The sequence below is a fragment of the Anas acuta genome, chromosome 1 (genome assembly GCF_963932015.1).
Source record: "Anas acuta chromosome 1, bAnaAcu1.1, whole genome shotgun sequence".
Taxonomy (NCBI): Eukaryota; Metazoa; Chordata; class Aves; order Anseriformes; family Anatidae; genus Anas; species Anas acuta.
The window spans coordinates 81,357,178-81,383,044 of NC_088979.1; the positions used below are offsets into that span (position 1 = coordinate 81,357,178).

The following is a 25,867-nucleotide window of genomic DNA, read 5'->3' on the forward strand; positions in this document are numbered from 1 at the left end:
TTTCTGGGCTGCAAGCACACGTTGCTGGCTCACATCGAGCTTCTTGTCAACCAACACCCCCAGGGCCTTCTCCTCAGGGCTCCCCTCAATCCATTGCTCCGGGATTGCCTTGGCCCAGCTGCAGGGCCTTGCACTTGGTCTTGTTGAACCTCATGAGGTTTGCACAGGCCCACCTCTCAAGCCTGTCCTGGTCCCCCTGGATGGCATCCCTTCCTTTCAGTGTGTCCTCCGCACCACTCAGCTTGGTGTCACTAACAGTCTTGGTAAGGATGCACTCAGTGCCACTCTCTGTGTTGCCTACAAAGATCTTAAGCAGCACCAGTCCCAATACCAACCCCTGAGGAATGCCACCCATCATTGTCACTCATGCTGACCACAACTCTCTGAGTGTGACCATCCAGCCCATTCCTCATCCACCGAGTGGTCAGTCTGTCAAAGCCATGTCTCTGCAATTTAGAGACAAGGCTGTCATGAGATGGTGTCAAATGCTTTGCCCAAGTCCAGGTAGATGGTGGCAGTTGCTCTTCCCCTAGCCACCACTGCTGTAACCCCATCATAGAAGGCCACCAGATTTGTCAGACAGACAAATCTGAGAAGAATATCTGAAATCTAATAGTTGGAATCTAGTGGGTGTAGCTCAGTGGATGAAGAGAGAGCAATGCTCGTGGTTGTGGTTTATTTTGACCTCAGTTAAGACTTGACATGATAGCCTGTAACGTTCTCATAGACAAGCTGAAAAATGTGGACTAGATAACTGGACAGTGAGCTGGAGTGGGAACTGGGTGAACTGTTGGGCTCAAAGGATTGCGATCAGCAGCATGAATCCAGTGGAAGGCTAGCCATTAGTGGCATACTCCAGGGGTTGATACCAGGACTGACCTTGTTCAAAATCTTTGTTAATGACACAGATGATGGGACAGAGTGTACCCTAAGCAAGCTGGCAGGTCACAGGATCATACAGAACTTGAAGGAGTGGCTGGGGCACCAGGGTGCTGTGTCACCATTCACTCTTACAGTTTGAAGCAATAGGCCAACAGGAGTCTGATGGAAGAGTTCAACATGGTTCTCATGCTCAATATTTGGGCTTGGTTCTGGGCTCCTCACTACTAGTCGTAGAGATACTGGGGTGAGTCAAGCAAAGGACCATGTTGGTAATTAAAGGACTAAAACATATCTCATACAGGAGAGGCTGAGAGAGCTGGGATTGTGCAGTCTGGAACAGAGAAGACTCAGAGAGGAAGATGGGGAAGTAAAGAAAACAGTCTGGCTCTTTTCAGTGGTGCCCAATGAAAGTGCAAGAGGAAGTGGATTTAAATTGAAATACAGGAAATTCCATTAAGGCATAAGGAAAATAAATATTATAAGGGAGGTTGAATACTAGAGCAGGTTGCCCCGAGGGGACGTAGAGTCTCCATCCTTGGAGACAGTCAAAACCTAACTGGACATGGACTACAGTGTTCAAATACTCCTTCCTTCTGATTGACCTGTTTATGATTTTAGGGCTGGCAAAGTCCCTTGGTTTATGTAGTATTTACTGTTGCCAAAGGGCTGCATGAATCTGGTTGACTTTGCTTTAAGTGGTTGAGGAAGAATTTGTTTGTGCCTTGGGCTCCATGGCCACTGAGGCCAGTACTGTCGGAAACCGGAACCAAGTTGCAAAATCGATTTACCTTTGGCTTTGAATTACTGATGTGTGGTGACATTGTTAGCTGTGACTTACAGTTAGTAGGTACATTCTTCAAACTCTTCAGCTTGAATTATTGGTGGGTGCACGGAGAAGACTGTAGCTGGGTTTAGTGGCAGTCTTTTTCTCCCTTGTGTCGCATAAATTAATGTAGATGGAAAATTTTGTAGTAGAAAGGGATTCTAATATGGTACACCTTAGTTATGTCTTCTGGTTTTGCTGTCCTTTTTACCTCCAACATTAAATAAACCATTCACTTGAAAGAATAATCTAGCAGAGACTGATAATAGAAGCAAGCCAGAAGGGTGGAGCAAGGAGACCAGATGACTACTGGTTTTCCACCTGTGCTCTTATCTGGCTACAGCAGTCAAACAAATAAGGTATAAATGCTTGCTCGGAAGCAATCTTTCAACCTGGAGCCAGAGCTGAACTGAGATGAATTGACCATTTTATAGTGCTATAAAGACTCACACTCAAGTCCTGTTAGAACAAGAGTCACAGGCCTGACTCAAGTAAGAAAACTGGACAAGTATTCAGCCAGTTCATTTTTTTCCTCTTGCTGTTTTTAGGCGATGGCATGCAGAACTAAACTATTCCACATTGTTTGTTTGTTTGTTTGTTTTTGTGACAGAAGTTTAAACCAACATCTCCAAAGCAGCAAAATGTCATTCCAGTGTCTGCCAGCCTTAACTGGCCCCGTGCTGCCTGTATACCTGATACCAGAAGTTTTGAAGTGCCATAAATTCTAATTGTGGGGGCTCTTATGACCCTTGCAATGATTCATGTTGCACACACACTTGAAATGCCTTGAATATTCTGAAGGAAAAGCTTGCTTTTCATCCAGAGGACTACAGAATGTTAATCTAGAAGGTATTAGATCAATTTGACCAGAAAGCAACTTCATTAAGAGCAGTGTTAGGTTGTTCTACCTTCAACAGTTCTCAGTAAGCTAAGGTCTAGATTACTTCTCGTTAGTTTGGCATTCTGGTTTCCATTCTCCATTAATTAGTGGTTTCCAGCATTTGTGGTAGCACAAAGGATGTCAGCACTGAGAAATACGGGTAACATCCACACAAACTTTCATTGTAAGGATTTTCTTGTCCCATTTATTGCCTCTAAACCATATTTCAATCTTTTTGATTCGCTATGTGAAGGGCTTCTGTTCTTCATATTAATGCCCTAACTTGTGGTTAGCACTGATGTGGTCGGGCAATCCAACTAGATGACCTTTGAAGGTCCCTGCCAACTGAAGGGACTATTCTTTCTAGTTAACCACTTTAAGACGTTTCGTTAGTGATCTTGGAACAGCATGGCAAAGGGTTATGGTTAACACAGAAGTAGTAATAGGCTTTGAAACACTAGGCCCTTTATTTTTGCAATGTCATGCGCAAGGTTTTGTCAGACACGTTGTCAAAACAGAGCTGGCAGTGAAAGGGATGGCAGCACTTCCATTAATATTGATGGCTCCTGGATTGGGTCAGACCTTGTGCAGATGCCTAATGGCCAATTTAAAAGAGCAAGAATTTCTCAGAAGAATTTGGGAAGAGGGTGGGAAATGGCACTTTCTCATGGAATGTTTTTTCATTAAATGAATCTTTGAGGTACTCTGTGAAATGGACTGGATTAAGCTTTTTTGTGTGTGTGTGTGTTTGACTTTGCATGGTTATTTCTATGTGCCTGTTCTTTTTCTGTATGTGCATTTATGTGATAGAACCAGACCCAATTTGAGTTCAAAACCTGCAATGCTTAAAAAAAAAACAACCTCAAAACTGTGTTAAGGTTTCTCTGAAGCGTGAAGTGCCCGTCCTCTCACCCTTCATCCTAGAGGTACATGAGATGCTTCTCTTCCTTCCAAGGAGGAGTGCATCCCAGGAAAATGCAAAGTTGGGTTTTAAGATCTACTAAAAGAAATACAAGAATCTGTCAGATCCTGAACAGATTTTATCAGCTTGGATCTAGGAAGTCTTGACGTTCTAGCAATGTCTTTAACATAGGTTCATCTTCCAGTCAGAAGAGGTAGTTGTCTTTGGACTGACACTCTCCCAGGAGTTCCAGTCCATCTCTTGTGGATGTGGCCTACCTTGACTTCAGCAAGGCTTTTGACACCGTCTCCCACAGCATTCTCCTCAAGAAACTGGCTGCTCTTGGCTTGGACTGGCACACGCTTCGTTGGGTTAGAAACTGGCTGGATAGCCGGGCCCAAAGAGTTGTGGTAAATGGAGTCAAATCCAGCTGGAGGCCGGTCACTAGTGGCGTCCCCCAGGGCTCGGTGCTGGGGCCAGCCCTCTTTAATATCTTCATCAATGATCTGGACGAGGGCATTGAGTGCACCCTCAGTAAGTTTGCAGATGACACCAAGCTAGGTGCGTGTGTCGATCTGCTTGAGGGTAGGAAGGCTCTGCAGGAGGATCTGGATAGGCTGCACCGATGGGCTGAGGTCAACTGCATGAAGTTCAACAAGGCCAAGTGCCGGGTCCTGCACCTGGGGCGCAATAACCCCAAGCAGAGCTACAGGCTGGGAGATGAGTGGTTGGAGAGCTGCCAGGCAGAGAAGGACCTGGGAGTGATGGCGGACAGTCGGCTGAATATGAGCCAGCAGTGTGCTCAGGTGGCCAAGAAGGCCAACGGCATCCTGGCTTGTATCAGAAACAGTGTGACCAGCAGGGCTGGGGAGGTGATCGTCCCCCTGTACTCGGCTCTGGTGAGGCCGCACCTCGAGTACTGTGTTCAGTTTTGGGCCCCTCGCTACAGGAAGGACATCGAGGTGCTTGAGCGGGTCCAGAGAAGGGCGACGAAGCTGGTGAGGGGCCTGGAGAACAAGTCCTACGAGGAGCGGCTGAAGGAGCTGGGCTTGTTCAGCCTGGAGAAGAGGAGGCTCAGGGGTGACCTTATTGCTCTCTATAGGTACCTTAAAGGAGGCTGTAGCGAGGTGGGGGTTGGTCTATTCTCTCACGTGCCTGGTGACAGGACGAGGGGGAATGGGCTTAAGTTGCGCCGGGGGAGTTTTAGGCTGGATGTTAGGAAGAACTTCTTTATCGAAAGGGTTGTTAGACATTGGAACAGGCTGCCCAGGGAAGTGGTGGAGTCACCATCCCTGGAAGTCCTTAAAAGACGTTTAGATGTAGAGCTTAGGGATATGGTTTAGTGGGGACTGTTAGCGTTAGGTCAGAGGTTGGACTTGATGATCTTGAGGTCTCTTCCAACCTAGAAATTCTGTGATTCTGTGATTCTTTTGAAAACGTAAGGAAAGTGGCTTTTCTTTGGTGGTTTGCGTGTTTGCTCTCCAAGAATTATTGGCCCCAAGTAGAACTTCTCAGTTCCACTTTCATTGGCTCTACACAGGTCAGACTACTCAGGGAGGTAAGAAAGAGAAGTACAAGGTTGCGGTTTCATGCAATAAATATTTAGCTCTTCTATCCATCTGTGGCACATGATATTGTTGAAGCCAGAATTATCCTCTATATGAAAATATCTTTTAGACAGACTTTACATTTTCAATGGTTCTGATTTTCTTGCTGACTCTTGGTCACTCATTCTGACCATTTCTTCAGCGGTCTTCTCTGAATTTGATTTAAGTGCCGATTATCTGCGTGAAGTGCTGCAGACCTTCTCTTTTCAAATCCTAGTCCCAGCAGGAAAGAAGCAGAAGGTGATGGTCATGTTTGTATCTAACTTGCTAGACTGGAATCCCACACTCTCAGAGCTTTAACTTCCTCATCATCATTGGACTGTTGCTGTGTTGCACCTTAGTCCTCAGGTCAAGTGCCAGCATCAGAAGAGATGTTTGTTATTAAGAACATCAGATCTTGATGGTCTGTGTTTCTAGTCAGACGTCTAGAAACACCTGCTTCTCTCTGAAAGAGTGCTCAAAGGTATCTTTGTATTCTGGAGTGTCATCTCTTGAAGCTCCTGACACTTGGCATCTCCATCTCATTTTGACGGATATAAAAGATCTTTGATTTGCTAACAGGACAACGAACCATCCTCCCTTTATTCTCCTTTAATCCTCTTCTGTTTTTGCAATGAACATGGATGGGTTCCTCCATATCTAAGAAGTTATTGAGCATGAATATTTGCAGATAGTTTTTAGAGCTTTTTACAGTTGGAAGACATTCAGAACTTAACACTTTTTTGTTGCTTGCTGTTAACCCAGCCATTGCAGAAACATCACAGTGCTTCAGGAGGGTTCCTATCTCTTGAGTAACTTCTGTTCAGAGTAAACTCTTCCCATATGAGTGTTAATCTTGTTTCATTTTGTTTTTTTGTTTAATTTCACCACATTCGTAGGACCATAGGATGATTCATGATAGATTAGGAGCTCAAGAACTCAGGAGGTCTGTAGTTCAACCTCTTGCACAAAACAGGGTCAGCTGTGAGGTCAGAGTAGGTTACATAAAGCTTTAATCAGCCAAGAAATTATACAATATATGATGTGTTACATATGTTCTCACTTTTGTATTTGAACAGGACACTGCCCTTTTTGAAGACCCCTGAGTTTTTTGTTTCATTTGGGGTAAGGATTTTTGGTTCAGTAGTCTGTTCTTGAAGACTACGCTATTGCATTTTCAGTTGTGTCAGGAAAAGTTGTAGTGGTGATGAAACCAATGGATGTCACTTTGGTAGCCTCTCTGTGAGGGCACAAGCCATGTTTTTGAGTTTCTTCATCAAACATTACTTTGGTAAGGCTTCACAGACCCCTGGCCACATAGCTGGGGACTCAAAACAGACAAGAGGTTATCAAAACAAAACAAATGAATACCAAATGCCACCTGTCCCAGACTTTGTGTTCTTCCCCTGAAGACCTAAATCCTATATAAGGATTTGCTTGGGAAGGCAGATAAACTAGGAATGGACATATGGATATATTTTAATCGCTTTTGAAATGAGAACAGTTACTGAATGAGAAGGTTGTTTGTCAGTATACATGGGATCTTTCAGATGTGTTGTCTACATATGTATTTGCCATATGCCTGTGCCGTATCCCTTGAAATCTATAAAATGTCGTGGGTATATGTTGTACTTGAACAAGGGTGAGTTGAGGATAATGACTAATGTAGTGCGTATTCTGTGCCCCTTTGTACCACGTGCTTAAGGCACTGAAAAGACAGGACAGAGGCACAATCCAAACCATTTTAGAACTAAAGATGTTCCAGATAGGTTATATTTATATGTGAGTATGCTCTTGATAGCAGTTTTACCAAGAACTGTGAATTTTTCAGTAATTTTTTCTTTCTCTGCTTAGTAGCTTAACATTTCCTTTATTTACAACAATATTGACAATATCGCTGTATCTAATGTTTACTTAAGTATTTCTGCATTTCTCTGAAATGGTGTTTCTTTTTTTTTTTTTTTCTCTCAGCTGAAAAGGCTGAATCAAGTGGCTTTTACAATTCCTTAGTGCTGTAGCAGATTCTACTCAGTAGCACTACACAACAAACGCGTGTTTTTTGTAGAATTTGAAGCTATGCATTCTTCTTAGAAAATGAGAATGAAATATTGCTGCTGCTGTGATGTGTCTGGAGGCATTCCTTTGTTAGCTTTGTTCAGCGTGGGTGGTTCTATCAGAAGTTTTCAGCGGTTCTTTTTTCGTTTCAAGGAAAACGTGAACTTGAGGCAGCAAATGTAAGTTTTCTCCATCCGTGCTGCAAGACACAATGAGCCGTATGGCCAGAGCTGGTGTCGTTGTAAATAAGTCCTGGTGACAGGCATGGTGTATTTACAAATTTCTGTTTGCCTTTCTAACCACAGTAGCACAGCTTCCTCTAAGAGTGGTGTGGTTCTGCCTGTGTCTGCAGAAACCTGGCTGTTGTTGCTTAATCCTTGGTTTATGGTTAGGTTTGACTTGAATTCAGTTCTCACATCAGATATCAACCATCTGTTTGAAACTCTATTTAAGTTCTAATCTTTTTTTTTTTTTCCCCTGTAAACAAGTCCTGATACATAAATAATACATATGGGTGATGATTTAAGAAAAGAAAAAAAAAATCTTACTAAGCAGAAGTAATTCATCACTAATACTCTCAAATATTACATTGCCTCGGTTTCAGTCCAGCAAAGGGAAGATGAGATGGGCTAAAATAAAATCTGTTTCTGGCTAACGTGTGTTCTCTGTGTTGTTCTGCCCTGTGTAAATAATTTTATAATTCAAGATTTTGGTCTCTGAAACTATTTGGCTATCGGAGCATGACAGGAAAATCATTAACAATGCTGAAAGGAGCAGAATGTATTTAAACGTAGATAACCCCTGGTTTGGGTTAAAATCTACATAATTTGGATAGTTTAACTTGATTGTGCTTAAGCACAGTTTTAAAGGCAACCACTGTTGAGGGCTGCTCTAGAAGACTGCTGGGCCTCAGCACTGGGCCACCGCATGCAGGATTTCAAAGGGCTTTGGTGTCAAAGGTCGTAAGGGTTACTGGATTTTAATTGCAAGGGTTACTGGATTTTAATTTGAATTAACTGCCTCAAGTCTACAGCTCATTTTTTTTCCTGCAGCTGGGCTTTTAAAGTTACATTTATTTACAGCCCTTAGAAGGGATAAGATTTCCTGTTTTGTTATCATTTCAGGTTTTTTTCTCTAGTTTATTTTAACATACCATTTTCTTAATTGGGTGACCATCACGCAGCTGGAATACCTCCTACTGAAAAAAACAGGGAAAAAGTCTGTCATAATAAAAGCTAAAGCCCTCATGAAGGAGGGGGGAGCATACCCGAAAGTTTGCCTGCCTTGATCGCCTTCAGGTGCTTTGTATAAAGGCTACTTCAGCTCCCAGTTGGCTTCTTTAGCTAGAAATAAGTGGATGACTTAGTAAGCTATCATTTCTGGTCATTGCATTCAGTGCTCTGGCCGGGTAAATGACCCTTTACATATGACAGATTTTTTCTAAATAATGCTAAAATCAAGCTCTGCACTATGTTTCAAGATTATAGCCTATTCAGATCCATAAAACTGAAGGATATTTTTCTTGGAGATCTAGCGTAGCAAGTAAGTGTTGGAGATGGCACATTGCATTAAAAAAAAAAAAAAAAGGCAATTATTTTGCTGATATGTTATGTGTGTATTTGAATGTCCTGTATTTCCTACTGCATCATCAAAATCCAGACCATCTGGATTTGGCTTTAGCTTTTGATCTTCTGCCATGACCCTTACAATCACCTAAGCTATTTTTATGCAGTATGAAATACCATTAGCTCTCCAAGCTTACATGTCTTTTTCTCGCAGTAAGCATAAGTATTCTCGTCACGTATGTACCTCCTCTACTTCACTCTTTGTTTAAACATGGATTTGTTCGTTGGTTTTAGTGCTCTTTCATATATTGCAGAAGCAGTCTCTTCACTTGAAAGTTCTCAAGAGATTCTACCCCAGGGTTGTCGTTCATAGTTGACATACATTTGCAAAGGAACTTCAGAGCTCTAGGATTAAAAAAATATTTCATTACTTTAAGCTTTGCTGAACAAGATGACAAATGTTTAGATCTCTTTATTAATTGGGCTCTGTCTTTCTAATCTGACACGTGACACAGGCAAAGATTATAGTGTAGTTATGTGTTGTATCTCCTGTATCATGGTTTACTTAAGCAGTGTAATGATACGGGTTTTGCATGCAAACACATTCCTTTCACTTTCCAGGAGCAGAGCTTGACAACTCTAGTCAGCACTCAGTAATTAATAGCTCTGCTTTAATTCAGTGGTCTTTGTTACTGGAAAGTAGTGTTTGCTTAAATTTTACATTGAAATATTTTTGAAATTAAGTTATTTTCATTTCGTTTGTACCTTTTGTTTTCCCCAATTCACTCCCTAGATGGTAAAAGCAATCCAAGTTCTACGTATCCATCTGCTTGAGCTAGAAAAGGTTAATGAACTCTGCAAGGATTTCTGTAGTCGCTACATTGCCTGCCTGAAGACAAAAATGAATAGTGAAACTCTATTAAGTGGAGAACCTGGAAGTCCTTATTCACCTGTGCAATCTCAGGTATGTTTCAAGTACTATTAAGTATGTTTTTTCTTAGATTTCCTTAGGAAGCTATATTTATATTACTATTAGTTTGCAAACAATTTCTGCAGTTTCTCTCATTTTAAAAATCTGTTGTTAAGATTAGAAGTAGTTCTGTTTGTTTTTGTGTGCACCTGTGTGCCACTGCCTGATGAACAAATGTGTTAAAATATACCAGAAATTAGCCACTTTTTAAGTCAGTCTTCCTTTTATGATTTGCCCTCACTACAGGAAGATGAGATACTCAGAATTGCCTGGATTTGCAGTTTGGTTGGGAAAAGATGCAGGGAAACAGAATGGACAGAGGGCAGAAAAAAGCACCTTAATAGGAAGATCTCCCTAGTCTTCTCTGCTTCACTGAAGTATTGAGATGGCTGATACTTTTATAAACAGCCTGTATTCGGAAATTAATAGATAAATACAAAGCTAATCCACCAGATATTCAGACGTATGTCTTTGCATATCACCTGTGATAACTTCGTAGTTATGAACAGTACCCATATGTGTACTTGTGAGTATCAGTTTATATACCACAGACATACCAAAATGCAATAACCAGTTGTATTTTGTAGTACTTTGAAAAGCAACAGTTGTTACATTATGGTTGATGTTTCTGCTCTTACATGCTGGAAAATGTGAGCCCTGCCGTCCCACTATGTACTGGACACAGTCACAGGGGATGGTCCTTCTCAGATTTATGAACGTGTTTGGTGCTATGTATTCTGAAAAGTCTTGATGACTCTTAAACTTCACTGTCTGGGCTCCTTACTAAGGTTTTTGTACCTGGAAGTGTGGAAAGGAGAGCCTGCAGTCTGGCAAAAATCTTTTAAAAGATGTTTTTGATATGGCTGTTACAGCCTTACTTCTGTAGAGACGGGAGGGACTGAATTTTGCATTTGGTAACAATGGAGATTTTGCATACATGTTAAGGAATGTGCAAGAGTTAGCATGGTCAGGGTTGAGAAAGAACTATCCTGAGCAGAATAAAACATATTGGCTACCTTGAATGCGTAATACATTATTTTGGAATTGGAAGGAATTAAGGTAATAATTAAAAAGCTAAATTCTAAAGCTTTGATGCTTGTAATAAGAGCATCAAAGGTCCATTTCATCTGTCCTTTATCCCTCATGCCTTTGGAAACTTTTTCTCTTAGTATTTATATACCTCAGGATCATTTCTCTCCTAACATTTCTCCAGATAGTTTAATGTCTTTTCTAACCGTTGCTTTCATGAGGGTTTTCAAAGATAATGATTGGTGATAATGAGGAAGTTAATGTAGGTAATGATGAACCTCTAATGAAGTCTTTTTCTCTTTGAAGCTAATCCTGTGTTTAAGCTCCAAATGTATTTTTTAGAGCCAAAATTACACAAGCATGCTTTATCTCCTTAAAAAAAAAAAAAAAAAAAAAAAAAAGAAAGAAAGAAAAAGATCAACCAACTAATTGTTTTATTTTTCTAGCAAATTCCAAGTGCCATTGCAGGCACACTCAGTCCCCAAGGGATTATGGTGCCAGCATCAGCATTGCAGCAGGGAAATGTAACTATGGCAACAGTGGCAGGTATGGCACAGTAAAGAAAAACTGGCACCTTGCTCTTCATTTTGTTTTCTTTTATAGTTGTTACAAAAAAAAAAATACACAAATACTTCATAAAATGTGTTTGAATTCTAATACCTGAGAAGTTGTTGTTTTAATACAACTGAGTGCCTTAACAGTTTTTGTGTTGGTTTAATTTCTGTGTATGCCAGGTATGTACATGTGAGTGGAGGCAGCAGTTTAAGTACCATACTAAGAGATCTTTCTGTACAACACTACTTTAGTTAAATAATATCAGAGACTGGAGTGTTTTACTCTTTCATTTTGTTTTGTGGATTCTTGTGAATAGAAAAAAATATGAGATGTGCTCTGCTACACTAACATAACTACTAGAATAGAATAACTGATGTGTTGTCGGACCTGTGGTATTGTCTATAGTGATGATGTGTTTCTGTGTTGAAAGAGACTATCTGAAGAGCTTTCACTTACCTGTATATTTCTATTTTTTTTAAGGGGGGACAGTGTATCAGCCAGTCACTGTGGTCACTCCACAAGGTCAAGTAGTGACACAAGCACTGTCGCCTGGGACTATTCGGATTCAGAATTCTCAGGTGTGTTTCACAGGCTTCAGAGAACAGTTTCATGGGTCCACGTACATGTCATTGTTTTCAAGAATTTTGATTTAAATTTGATGCATCATCAGCGTAATCTATGTAGGCACGCATAGTAACTAATGTAAAATTAACAGAAGCACTGCTATAGGATTTACAAGTTTTCTAATATGGCATAAGGACCCAGACAGATCTTCTCTGCAACATCAAGTCATCATAGTTACTACATGTTAAATATTTTTTATTTTTTTTTAACTGATGATTACTTGTACATGGATTAAACAAAACCAACCAGTACCAAAAAAAAAAAAAAAACACTTTTGAATTAAATAGTAGACAATTTTCCCATGATTAAAGCTTTCCTAACTGTTCAACTAGGTTTTTGGCAGGATAGATTTAAATACTGCTTTGTGAAGTTTTGCTATTGTTGTCATCAGAAATTTGACATTTTAACAAGATGGCAACCACCGACACTGTGAAACTATGTATTCCAGAATTTATGCTGAGAAGCATTTTGCCATAAAACTTTCAAAATATTGAGTTCAGGCTGTAGGGCACCACCTCATTAGCCTCTTTATATTACACCTTGAAAGATAAGGGCCAGCTCTCCTTCATTTTTTTAGGGAGACTCTTAAAAGAGTTGGGTCAGGAGAGCTCAAAGGAATAACTGAGGAAAAGGAAACATGAAAACTAGACCATTTTGAGTTAAGGAAAACCTTGCTAGCTTTCTCTTGGAGCAGAAGGTGTTAAATCTTCCAGGCATGTGGAGATGATTAAAAATGTGAATGAGGAGCTATCCTCTCCACAGCATGAAGTCTGTTGGTAATCACGGACTTGGTGTTGTCTTTTCTTCCCTCTTCTGACCTTTCAACTAAAAAAATATGTTTAAAATACTCCTATCTTGTTTTTATTGGTAGTAGCAAGTATGTATTTACCCATTTTTTTGCCCTAGAATACATGCAATTCTGTCCTCAGATACCTTTCAGAAATATGTCTGAAATTACTTTCCTAGACTGAAGTGTTTGTGAAGAAAAATGCCTCTATTTCCAACTCAGCATCTTTTTTTTTTTTCTTTTTTTTTTTCCCTGGAGGTTTAAAAAAAAGTCTACAAATAATAAATCAAACAAAGCGTAGGTTTGCACTTCTGTATGGATCTGTGGCTTCTCTCAGTGTTAGCTAGAATCTCCAAACCCACCTATACGTAACTTTGGGCCTGTATGCCTTCTCACCCACAGGAAATACTTCCTGAAGTTCTTTCTCAGTGTTCCACGGTGCTGTGCATGTAGACAAGAAATAACAGGAGAGGCTTATTTGAAAGTTCATTATAAAGCCTCCATATGCAGACAGATTATTTAGAAAGTAAAACATTACTTTGCAAATAAAACCATGTTCCAAATATGTATTTGTGGTAATTGGATAACTTAAGTTTTAAATGTCATTTCTGAGCTAGGTTTGTTTCATACAGGATGTAGACATAATGACTGGCCTGAAGAAATTGCTCCCTGTTGTTTGGAAAACCTGATTTAGAATGATATGAGTTATAATTGTCTGAAATAGAATATAAATTGCATATGAGGTTTGTGTTTCTCATTATCTCTGCCTAAGCACTTAAGAACATATCCCCTAATGTTCAGATAACCAATAGGCAAACAATTTGATATATCAACAGAAAGCGAAAAAGAAAGCAAAACTACGAAACTTCACAGCGCTCCTACTGTTTTCCTAAAATGAATTAAGAGTTCTAAAGTAGCTGGAACCTGTTCCCCTTGTTAGTCTTTGACGTTTATCTTCTTGCTCCTTGAGAATTAGATTCATTTATTTAGCAGGACCTTAAGCACCTTTGTTTGCAACTCAAGTGTTATAATTAATTTTACTTTAAGCCCTTAGCTTAAGTCGTAAATCTTTATTATTTTACAGCCTCTATAGTTGCTTATGCTTGCACATAGTGGGTATATTCAGCATAACATTTTTCATGTGTTCTTCATTTGTACAAATGACTTGGTAGGGTGAAAAGTCAATTGAAACCCTAACGTAGCACAAATCAGTACAGAGGATCATTAACCTGACATCTAGCACGTGGGTGGGCTTTATTCTTAATTACAGAAAATCACTGGCTCTTGCCACAAGATCAGGTACACACCCTGATAACAGTTGCAATTCTTAAAACAGGAAAGTTACAGAAAATGTGAGAACTACAGAAACCTGATACATCATTTTCCCTCGATAAAGACATTTTGGAACTTTTAAAACTTTTTTATAATAAGTATGCCTACAGCCCAATTTCTTTTCATTCCTTATGTAAATGACTTATTCCCATATTGATACACAATACTGCTATTACTATGCTAACTTTCTTATTTCTTTTAAAATTGTATATGCAGCTTCAGTTGCAATTAAACCAAGATCTAGGCATCTTGCATCAAGATGATGGCTCATCAAAAAATAAAAGAGGAGTTCTTCCCAAGCACGCTACAAATGTGATGAGATCTTGGCTTTTTCAGCACATAGGGGTAAGGACTGAACATGGTCGTGGGTTTTTATGTAACTCTTTTTATGCGGCCTCTTATGATATTGCTTCATAAGGAAGGTGAACTTGTTGGTGGTGTTTGCATAATCCCCGTTCAATTTCTCCTGAAGTCATTTGCAGTAGTTCCACAGAGCCTAATGTCAGTTGATTTTATTATTATTTTAATCAGTATGTTACATTTGTACCCTGTGAGCTCAAATGTTTGTAAAAGGGATCTTTCTTCATTTCATTGTGTTGAGAACTTACTGCTCTCAACACCCTGGTCCATAGTACAAGGAAAAATAGTTCCATCTGTGGCTGTGGTTTTATGTTTTTGCTTGTTTGTTTTGTTGCTGCTGCTGCTGCTGTTTTTTGTTTCTGGAGGAGAATTTCGAGTTTTCTGACTGTCTCTCCTTTTCAAGAACCCTCCTAATATGTACCAAATGTGTTACTATCTACTTGTGCATACAGTAGAATGTCTTTTTTTTGTATAAATATTTATTCTCAAAGGATAAACAGCTCTCAAGTTATATTCCAGTGTTTTGTAGGTTGATATTTTCAGTCTTTAGAACTATTTCAAACAGAAAAATTGAAACAGGGAAAGTTCATGCACATTTCTTACGTTACATACACTATTTTCGCCCATTGAGTTAATGGAAGCTTATTTTAACTAGAAAGGCTTGTCAGAACTCTCATATGACATTGCCCTTAGACTGCATAACTAATTGGATCATATCACATGCCTGGTGCCCAGAGATCACATTGTTGAATAAAGGTTGGCATCCATGAGAATCTTTTTCTTCCGATTTAGACATCAACAGTTTGATGGTATGATATATTCTTTCAAGGGTAAAAACAGTTTTGTGTAGTAAAGCCCATTTTGTTAAATGATTTTTATCTATAAAAGTTTGTGAGGTTTCTTAAGGTTGCTGACAATGAATGAGATAGCTTTAGTCAGTTGTAATAAAGGAGTCCTTATTTTTGATGGCAAAATAAAACAGAAGGTTATGCTTTTTTTTTCCCTCTTTCTGTCCTGTTTAGCATCCATATCCAACAGAGGATGAGAAGAAACAGATTGCAGCACAAACAAATCTGACACTACTCCAGGTTAACAACTGGTAAGAGCAAAAACTCTTCCTTAATGTCAGTTGCTGTCTCCACATCCTTGCAAGACAGAAATACTTACGAGTGTGACTTAGGCATCGGGGTTTGAATTTGTTGTTCTGCACTACATATATGTAAAGACTAATACATATATAAAAATACAGGAATTATGTATTGATACACAGGCACCTTATTTTTTTTATAAGGTAAAATAATGCTTGTGCCACTTAAGTTATGTAAGGACTTGAGAAAAATTTGCAACGTTAAGAATTACATTCTGTTCTACCGCTGAAAGAGATGGAAGTATTCTCACATCTCCTCTGCAAGTAACAAATTTCAATTTTAAAGGGATTTGGTGACTTGAGGCTCTGAAAAGTGTTCCTGGTAATTATGGCTGCATATTTTAAAGCTATTACTGTCAACAGATCTTCATTCTGCTCTTATATCAAATGATGCTATCCCCTGAACAGTGGTGAATGGAAAGTGTCAACTGCTGTCTCAACTACTCTGTTTCGTGGCTCAATATGTTTTAGTCTGTCTGAAGTGCACTACAGGCTTAAGATAACATGCCTGCCCTTGGAGAAGAGGAGTGAGGGTGCCAACATGCATCCTATTCTGCCTACGGTGTTGGTTCCTAAAATCATTGCAGCAAAGTCCAGGAGGGATCTTCCTCAGGTTTCAAAGCTGATGCTGGCTGCATGGCTGCAGAGGGGTTCGGTGGGGAAATACACATGCTAGTGGTAGTGCAGTGGCTCCAGGAGTGGATCAGTGTAATTGTGTCTGCATGGCGTAGTAGTAACGGAGCTCTGGGCTAAAGTCTCCGCAAAGCATTGAGCTCGCTAGGTGGACCTGCCAGCTGTGCTCTGCTTCCTCCCACTGCAGGTAAAGATGAGTCCTGGATGTGTTTTGTCAGACTTAGCAGGAAATGCTGTCCTCAGTCACAGCTCCTTCTTGCCGCAGCTACCTACAGCGAAATTAATTTGCTTAACTGCTAGTAGCCAAGTGAAATGCGGATTAAATACCGTCTTGTTCACTAGCAGAAAGGGGAAAGAGTGATAATTAGCATGCTGGAGTGAACAAGTGGAAATTGGGGAATGAAAAGGAATTGGATAAGATCTGAAAAATGCGTTTAGTATTGTCTTCTGGATCAGGAACCAGGCCTGGGAAAGCTAGTGAGCCTATAAAATAATTAAGTCTGGAGCTTAGGAAAGTAAATGAAACCAGACCAAACAAACTAGGTTAGAATGGGGATAGATTTTAGGTGAACCCTAATGAGAGTATCATTAGTAGTGTATCAGCTTTCTGAATTGTGCTGTCAGCAACTTTTCTGGTGCTTAGCTTTTAATAAGATCTTGAAACTTATGTCTGTCATGCTGTCTGGAGAGTTTCCGTAGCTGAGGTCTGGGGGAAAATGCTGCTAGCAGCAAAACGACAGAAGTACTTGCTTAGCTAGTTTGCCAATATCGAATGATGCCAGTGCTCTAGGAGTTCAAGTTTTACATGCTAAAAAAAGAATGTCAAGTGGAGCTGGGAGGGAGAATTGACACTCTGCAGGTTTCATACTTCTGTTTTGTGTTTTGTTTTTTTATTTCCATTTTTTTCTACTTTATACTTTGTGAATCCAAGAGAGAGAGAGAGAACATCCACTTCCTTCAGGTTATAAGTACTTCTTACTTTTGATTGTGTTTAGGTTTATCAATGCTAGAAGGCGAATTCTTCAGCCAATGCTGGATTCCAGTTGTTCTGAAACTCCAAAAACAAAGAAGAAAACAGCTCAGAACAGGCCGGTTCAGAGGTTCTGGCCTGACTCCATTGCCTCAGGAGTTGCTCAGCAGCAATCTAATGAGCTCACAATGTCAGACGGTAAGGAGAACTGGCAAGAACACAGATAATAGAGCTAATTCCTCTGTACCAGGGAAACGAAGGGGTTGATACATCTGGCGGGAGAGCTTCTTGATATTTCAGCATGACTACGTTTTTAATCTGGAAAAGCATAACAAAAAGTGTGATCTTTTTTCCATCCTTTGTTTTTTTCTGGGTTTGGGGTGTATTTTATTAGAATCTATGTTCTGAGACTGTTGCTTTTATTTCAAAAGTTATGAAATGACAGAGTAAAGGTTAGATGCTCACATAAGTTCTCTCAGTAAGTGTTAGGTACATCGCTAGCATTCTGTTTGACTAGCAGGACTTCTCTTTCAGCTTCATGACTCCCCATACAGTTTGCATTCCTTTCGCTATTGCTAGAGGGGCTGAGCATCTGCAGTTCTATATATGCCTCATGTGTTTCAAGTTGAGCATTGGGAAGCAGAGACATACAATAGTTTCCAAAGTATTTGACTGAAGTAACTTCCCTAGCATCAGATCAAACAAATACTTCTCTTTCTTAAATTGAATCTAACTGCTTTAATCTCAGGACCATCCTTTCTCTCCTGCAGCCTGCTGCTTTATTTGTCACAATCTTGTAGCAGCCTTTCCCACAGCCTTTGCTGAATCTGACAGCAGCTTTATCCATTTAAGTCACCTTGGATCTCTATGAACACTCCCACTTTTCTGCAACTAATTAATCTGTAATACTCTGCAGAAATGCTCTTGTGATGACTAGATTGGAGAATTCCTGTAATGAGTGTCCAGAACACAGCTACCTTTAAGATTCTTGGCCAACTTAATTCTGGCATTTCCTAACATTTAAGTGTAAAACAATCTGTTTAGCTTTTATTCTAATTTCATTCTTTAGCTTTCCTTCCTGTCAATTAGAAACAAAATCTGTTACATATACATATGTATAGCTTAAACTGAGAAACCAAGAAAGATGCTAAACTTCTACGATTGTGCTTCTGCAGGTGCTGTTGTAACAATTACAGCTCCAGTCAACATGAATGTAGACAGTCTCCAGTCCTTGTCATCTGATGGTGCTACTTTGGCTGTTCAGCAAGTTATGATGGCAGGGCAGAGTGAGGATGAGTCTGTAGACAGCGGTGAAGATGATGGAGGAGATCTCTCAACGACAAATATCAGTGGGCTGGTTTTGGATAACAGCGATTCTCTGCAGTAGGAAGCAAGAGAGTGTGACAAAACGTTTAGGAAAAAGAATGGACTGACTGACTGTTTTTATAGTTTGCACAGCAAACATTTTACACAAGTTTTATTTCTAATATGTTTTATATGTAGATATAGAAGGGTGCACTTTTTTGTATTTCATAGTAAGCTTAAAGAGTGTTTTTGCAGGTGCAGCAACTTCTTTCAAATGTGTTTTTTCATTTCTTTTAATTTTCTTATTTCAGAAAATTATATCTAGTAATATAAAGAACCATGTTAGCACCCCTTTATTCTCTGAATTGGAAGTGCTGCAGTTTCTAAAGAATTATGCAGTTTCAATTAGTGCTGTTATTTAACACAGCTCTTGATGGGCAGGTGATGTAAATTTAAAGCATGTGACACTAGTGTGTGGAAATTGATCATTAAGTTTGATGCATATATTTGAAAGATGCTTCTGCACCTTAAAAACTGCTAGTCTGAGGTGGACAGCAACACACACAAAAAGAAAATGGTGATGTGTGATTCGGTAGCGAATGTATGGCAACTTAAATAAGTTTAGTTTCTCTCATAGTCCGTGAGCCTGTTTATCATTTGCTATAAAAACTCCTATTTTTACCTTGCCGGGGTTATTGGATAAAAAATATTTTTATAAATTCATTAGGAATTGGGATGACGACTGTATTACGCAGGAGGGAAAAAAAAAAAAAAAAAGAATTTCCAGAGGGGAAAAATAAATGTTTAGTATTCCTATTTGGAAGGTCTGAAAACTGACCAAATTTAATAAACAAACCTATACTAGCGTTCTATGATTCTCAGCTATCCCACAGTGATATAGTATATTTGATAATAGCATAAGAAGGGGCCCACTGTTTGATGGGATTTTGATATTGTCAAACATTGATTTATATTATGTGTAAACTAATATTCAAATTACATTAACTCTGTATCTAGACTTGTATCTGAAGATATTTGCTAAATGAGTATTCAGGTAAGTAAATTGAAATGCCTACAACACTTCCGGTTATTAGAGAAATTTAAGAGTTTATAGTTTGTACATCTGATTCTGAAAAGTGAAAAGATACGTACTATACAGTCATGAATTCTGCTATCACTATTTCATTGCATTTGAAATATTTTCCCTCAATACAAAAAGACATATAATTTATGGATTTCTGTAAAAAAAATTTCAAATCTGAAGGTCACTACAAGAGTATACAGCAGGCTTTATTAGAGTAGAAAATCCTATTGTCATTTAAAATCTAAGAGCTAATGATGAAAACACTTTTTGTGGTAATAGTCCTTTTATTTTTTCCCCCAAAGTTTGGAGTCTTTCTGTTCATCCATGAACGCTCACTCTTGGAACTTCGTATTTCCCATTGTTAAATAGAAATAACAGACGCCAAGAGTCTTCACAGTATGATCAGTGTCCTCTTTTCCCCTGTCCCTTTGTCCCTCTGTCGGATTAGAACAAAGCCAGAAATCTCTTGTTTAGATCAAATCTAGTTGCATTTCTAACATGACAGGGAAAAGGATGTTAGCTTATGGAAGCTTTAGACATTGTATTTGAGCAGAACTCTCTAGCAGATGCAAATATTTAATTGAATACTTAAATTTCTGTTTCACAAAATACTCAGGCATATGCTTAGGTCCCATTGATTTCAGTGGGATTTTCAAGCATGTACTTTTTTATATGCTTAAATGCTTGAAAGGAGGTCTTTAAAGACTGTCTTACAGGTCATGTTTAAGTTGGTATGAAGAAAAACTTCAGAAAGAAATGTCTATAACACTGGTATACATACAAGGAGAATGATACTAGTTTTAAGTGACTGGTAGCTGTTTTGACAAATTGGGCTTTACTCATCACTAGTGATGTTTCTGCAATAGCTTTCGTTTATTCATGACTGAGGATTTTGCTTCCTAGTTCAAAGACTGTAATGATCTGTTCCTGCTGGAGTGATAATTTCTAAAGAATTTTGTTCTTCTAAGTTCTCTACTTTGCCACTAATGTGACATGTTTGTAAAGAGCATAACTTGGAAATGATTCATGTAAGATTTAATTAGGAAGACTTTGACAAAGCATAACTATCCCAAAAGCTATTGTCAAATCCAATTCAACCCGAAAATACATTTAAAAGAAAGCTATCGTGCAAATCATGCTCCTCTGGAAACATTCAACCCAGTGCTCCTACAAAGGATACCTAAGATGACGAGAACTGAGAGACAGATTTTTTTTTATTTTTTTATTTATTTTTTTTTTTACAACTCTACAAGTACTTCATCACCCTCACAGTTTCCATTGTGTAATTGGCTATGCTTTTTGATTTCCCTGGGGGGATTATTCAGCTACCCTTCTCCACATGTAATAGTGTGCTGATTTTTGTATCTTGTAGGCAGCCGAGTAATGACTTCTCGGTATGTGCAGGGCTATGGTCAAATCTGTGCTTTTCCAAATCAGCCTGTGCTAGAAGAACAAGTCATTTCTCACTGCCTTTTCCCTCCTTGACCAGTTATCAGTGCACAACAGCAGCACTTTCCTCACTGGCTTGAAGGTAGGCAAGGAAATGGCTCAGCAGCAGATCTAGGAGGGCAGCAAGCAGCCAGCACCAAAGGGAAGCACGAACTAAACTGGGGTTTGTAGATCACTTGTCTCACATTTGTCACCTTGTCTTTAGCTGGTTGGTAAATACCTGGAAAGTGAAGCTGATGGAAGCCCCTATGAAAGGGAGAATATGGAGTAGTTCTCCTGTCAAATTAGAAACACAAATGTGGTCAGGTCAATTATGAAAATTGGAAAAGTTACCAGTATAATCCAAGAGATTACTTAACATGAGGAACTCAAACCCTGTCTTTTAATTTGGTGAGAGTAGGGGTATGAGCTGCCTAGACATGCAGCTGTCTTTTCACAATTTAGAAGAAAACGTGCTTCCTTTTTTGCTGCGTAAGAAAGACTGCTGGTTTAAACAAAGCATCACTATTCTGTGGTAGTTGGAAAAAAATGTTTACATTAGGCACTTATGTACAAAGTCTTCATAGAGAACCTAACATTAAACCCATGTATAATTGCCCCTTACCCCCAATTAAAGTTGTATTGGTAGGCAAGAGAAGAGCTAATTTGGTTTTTAAATTACTGCAATTCTTATGCAAACATAATTATTGAAACTTTACTTTTTCCCAATGTAATCTAGATCATTAACCCAAAACAGAGTTTTCAGTCCACTTTTCCCAAGACTTCTGTGACAAGCAAGCTGATTTCCCATTATTTTGTATCTTTGGAAACAACTTTATTTAGTAAATCAACTCCAAATTGGTCAGTATGTATTTTTAAATGACTGTTCAAAAAAAAAAAATTAAAAATGTTGGAAGACATAATTGATAGGCATGGCTCTGGCTCTGCAGAGACTTTCCTAGATCCGGATATTGGGTCAAAGTAGAGTCCAGCTGACCTCAGGGAAACTCTGTAAGGGCTGCACGTTGGGCTGCATTTACCTGCAAAAGCATTGCTTCCCTCTTCTGGTCCATGATCATGAGTGGGAACCTCTTGGAAAGCCCTTCAGCTTGCTTCTGCCTGCATGCCTAGGTTTTCTTGCAGAGGAAACCAGCCTGTGGGTGAAGGGATTAGAAGGGAAGAACTTCATGTGGTTCTGCTGTGCACAGTGCATCGTTTTGATGTGGAAACATGGCCAGAAGACAGACCCACACTGAAGGATGAGAGTTCCCAGTTCCTCTGTTCTAAAAGTAGCTTCAGGTTTATGGATCTTCTTCTGGAGCAGGGCCACGGAGACTTACTGCATGGATAATAGAGCTGTTTGTTTCTCTGATCACGTGGGGAAAGAGGATTAGAAAGCAGTTCAGCTTCCTGGCTTCATGAACTTGACAGCCCCAAAGGGTGAAACAGTCTTTCCAAGGGATGAGAGCTTCATAAAACTATTACACTTGTAGCAGCAGTTAAAAAGAAAATAATGTATTTTGGAAAACTGAAACACACGCATTTAACTGTAATTAAAGTTGATTTAAGATTTATTTTCTGAAGCTGAGTTGTCCTGAGGGGGAAAAAAAAATTAATAAGCATTTGTCTATGCAAGACATGAATGTCAAAAACGTTGTGTGAATCTCCCATTTTTAGGTGCTATATCGTTGTTGTCTTTCTGGCTTCTGTTACTTCGACTGATCTTTTAAACCTTTCAGCCTTATATTCAGCTTGGTTTTCAGAGTTGAATAGGCAAGAAATGTAGTTTTGGAATCCTGTTGGAAATGTAACTGAACTTGGTTCCCCCATGAAAACCTTGCATGTGAAACAATTACCTGAAATGTTTTGGTTTCCTAAGAATAAATTGAAACTGTCACCACCTCCTAAAACCAGAGCACGTCCATGACAATGCAAGTTTAATTGTAACGTCAGATCATCAGCCGTGGGCCGAGTACTCTCAGCTCTTTACTGTCCAGGGTAGCTGGAGAGCAAAGCTGGCTGGTTTTTGCCAAGCTCCCCCTCGGTGCGGATTCCACACGCGCCCCTCCTGGGCTTGCTGAGCGCTTTCAATCGGTTCTGGGTTGTTTAATTTTAAGTCCTGAAGTAACTCGGTCACCCAATGTAACGTGTAGTGAAATTGGCACTAATGTGCTCTCAAGTGATTGCCCAAATCATGTTATTTGTTCGTTCTTGTCACCTGGAAATATAAAAATGTTCTTTCTTTTTCTTTTTTTTTTTTTTTTTCTGTGACTCGGTTATTTAGGACCTGCTGAGTGATCACAGCTGTTTTTTGCCAGCGAAAAGCAATGTGCGAGAAAGCAGTGAAATGCCTTACCAACTTTGTAGACTACTATAAAGATCCTTACCTTGTGTTAATCGAATCCAGCGTTTTCAGATCATGACAGAAGTGGCCCATAAATCTGCCAGTGGGTTGGCAACGTTTGGTCTACACGATGGACAATCTTTAAAATGTAAACCTGTAACTTTTTTTAGCCCTCAGTTGTTAAGAGACTTTTGAAGCAACCAATCTCTCGAAGGATAAAATTAAAAATCAGAATGTGCTTCGAGGATGACTTATTTTTACACTACTGTTCTCTGTGAACTGGAAAAGCACATTTTTAAAGCGAAGCATTCGCGTTACTTTAGCAGTATTGTTTGGCTGAAAGACACGGTTTTGAGAAATCTTGAGCTGAGTTTCAAACTATTTAACCAGTTTTTGGCCAGGGGCAGTCAGTCTTGGGTCTTTTTGTTTGTTTGGGTTTTCCTGTTTATGCAAATGAAGAAAAATGTTTACTAGCCCTTAACAGTATGGGGATTTTTATTATGCTTTTGTAACGCAGGAGCAGCTTTGATGAAAGAGAATTAGCAGGTAAATAGTCCATAATGTGTGTGACTTTGGGGTTTCTTTTTGTTGTTGTTTCAAAACTGTTAATTAAAATGGCATGGACATCAAACTTCCAATAATGGTTCCAAGCATATATGGTATATATATATACTTATTTGAAAAGAATTCTCCGGTACCAGCCCCGTCTGCTGACTTGTTCAGCAGGGTAGACTGTAACACATTCCTGAAATCATGTCCTGCTAGGTCAGGAATCGTCAGGAAGGGAGCAGCAGCCTAATGACAGATAAGATAGCACCTCCTCTAGCAAGAAACTCAAACTCATGTGATGTGCACGTCTTACTCAGCACAGATGCAGACAGACAGCCTGCCTCGCGTGGCTGTGCCTCGCTTGGCAGACGCGTCCCCTTGGGTGACAGCAGGATTGAGGTCATGGCAGGGTGTGGGCACCTTCACAGATTCCTGGGGATCTCATGGGCCACATCAAAACTGCTCAGGTGACCAGGTCAGGGCCTCCATCTGCTCCATGACCAACTGCACAACAGCTGTCTTCCTGCACTGATGAGCATGTGATTCTAGGCATAATTGACTGTTTTCAAGGAAACCAAAACCAAAAACCAAAAAAGAGGAGATGCTTGTACCTGAGTTACAGCCAGAAGAGCATGTTCCCGGTCTCTTGGTCTCAAATTCCCCTGCCAGATGAAGGCACAACAGGGATTGGAAGTGTAATCATGAGTAGCTGATTAGCGTGTTGGCTTTCGTGGAGCACCTGTTTACAAAATGCTAATCCTTTATTATCCAACTTAGGGCTGCTTCTAAATGCCCCTCTTTGTAGAAAACCAGAGCAGTACCTTCAATGCCAAAAAGAAGAAAAATAAACTCCAGACATGCACTGCAAATAGAGGATACCGCAAAAAGTACCAGGGAAGGTTGGCACACCAGGCACTATTTATTCAACATCCAGATTGAAATTTGTGCGTTGCCAGAGTGTACAAGGTATGCAGCATTACACCTGTGCTCTATTAAATAAAAATAATTTTAAAAATTAACAAAACATCAACAAAATCCCACAATTTTACTACCCTACTAACTTCTAAGGGCAATGCGTCCTTCCTAGGTCAGTCATGGCTCATCTTCCTGCTGCAACTCAGATGCGATCTAAAGCTTATGGAGGAAACTGAGGGGGGGGGGAACCCATGAATATTTATCTCTCTGTTGGTCTTCCGACTTCTGTGTCACCACCAGCACAAGGCAGAAGGTTCGGTCTGACGGCCTTCTCCTGGCCAGTATTCCTAGCATGCTTTTTTTTTGCTAAATCTATCACTGTACCCTAAATACAGACTGATGCATATACTAAATGTAAATGTTGTAATAAAATTGAATTCAGAGACAATTTTTGTTAAGATCCAAACCTTTTTAAGACTAGATTTTCCATAGTAATGAAAACTATACAGATCATACATACGAAATCGCAGGTTCACTTATATGCTGTTTTTTCTTTGCCACTTAACCTTTCCTGTGCCTTCTTCCACCTGCAACCTTTCACTGTGAGCTGCTAACTTCAGAGACGCTCAACGCTTTAGTGTCCATCAAGTTATGTTATACATTTCTGCATAGCTCAGTTTAGAAGTTTGTTTCATCGTTAAAATTTAGGCCGCTTTTAATTTCAGGCAAGGAGACTTAATTATGTGCGTGATTCCATAAACAACATTGATTAGTGTTCTGGTAACTTTTTCAAAGACATGGATGAGTACATACATTTCCATGCGTAAGATCCAAATTGAGGCCAGAAAGAAAATTTCTAGAGGGTATTCTGTTACTGGAGTCTCACTGAATTTTTGTACTGGAACAAGAGTGCTTGACCACAAATCTGGTGGCCTTCTGTGATGGGATTACAGCAGTGGTGGACAGGGGAAGAGCAACTGACACCATCTACCTGGACTTGGGCAAAGCATTTGATACTGTCTCCACAATATCCTTGTCTCTAAATTGCAGAGATCTGGGTTTGACAGACTGACCACTCGGTGAATGAGGAATGGGCTGGATGGTCACACTCAAAGAGCAACAGCTCAGTGGATTGAAGAGAGC

General features: G+C 39.6%; 1 protein-coding gene across 6 annotated transcripts in view; it reads left to right on the forward strand.

Moving 5' to 3' along the window:
- PKNOX1 (PBX/knotted 1 homeobox 1) overlaps positions 1-24,966 on the forward strand; it is a 57,584-nt gene extending 32,618 nt beyond the window's left edge. For 5 of the 6 annotated variants that reach the window (XM_068685021.1, XM_068685030.1, XM_068685014.1 and 2 more), the window contains 7 exons: positions 9,486-9,656; positions 11,138-11,237; positions 11,727-11,824; positions 14,206-14,334; positions 15,372-15,448; positions 17,125-17,297; positions 18,275-24,966. In XM_068685021.1, the coding sequence (XP_068541122.1) occupies positions 9,486-9,656; positions 11,138-11,237; positions 11,727-11,824; positions 14,206-14,334; positions 15,372-15,448; positions 17,125-17,297; positions 18,275-18,486 (960 nt within the window). In that variant the 3' untranslated portion in view covers positions 18,487-24,966. Of the gene's footprint in view, positions 1-8,485; positions 8,670-9,485; positions 9,657-11,137; positions 11,238-11,726; positions 11,825-14,205; positions 14,335-15,371; positions 15,449-17,124; positions 17,298-18,274 lie in introns of those variants that run through there. The other variant, XM_068685044.1, reaches the window with a different exon arrangement.
- Positions 24,967-25,867: the final 901 nt, after the last annotated feature.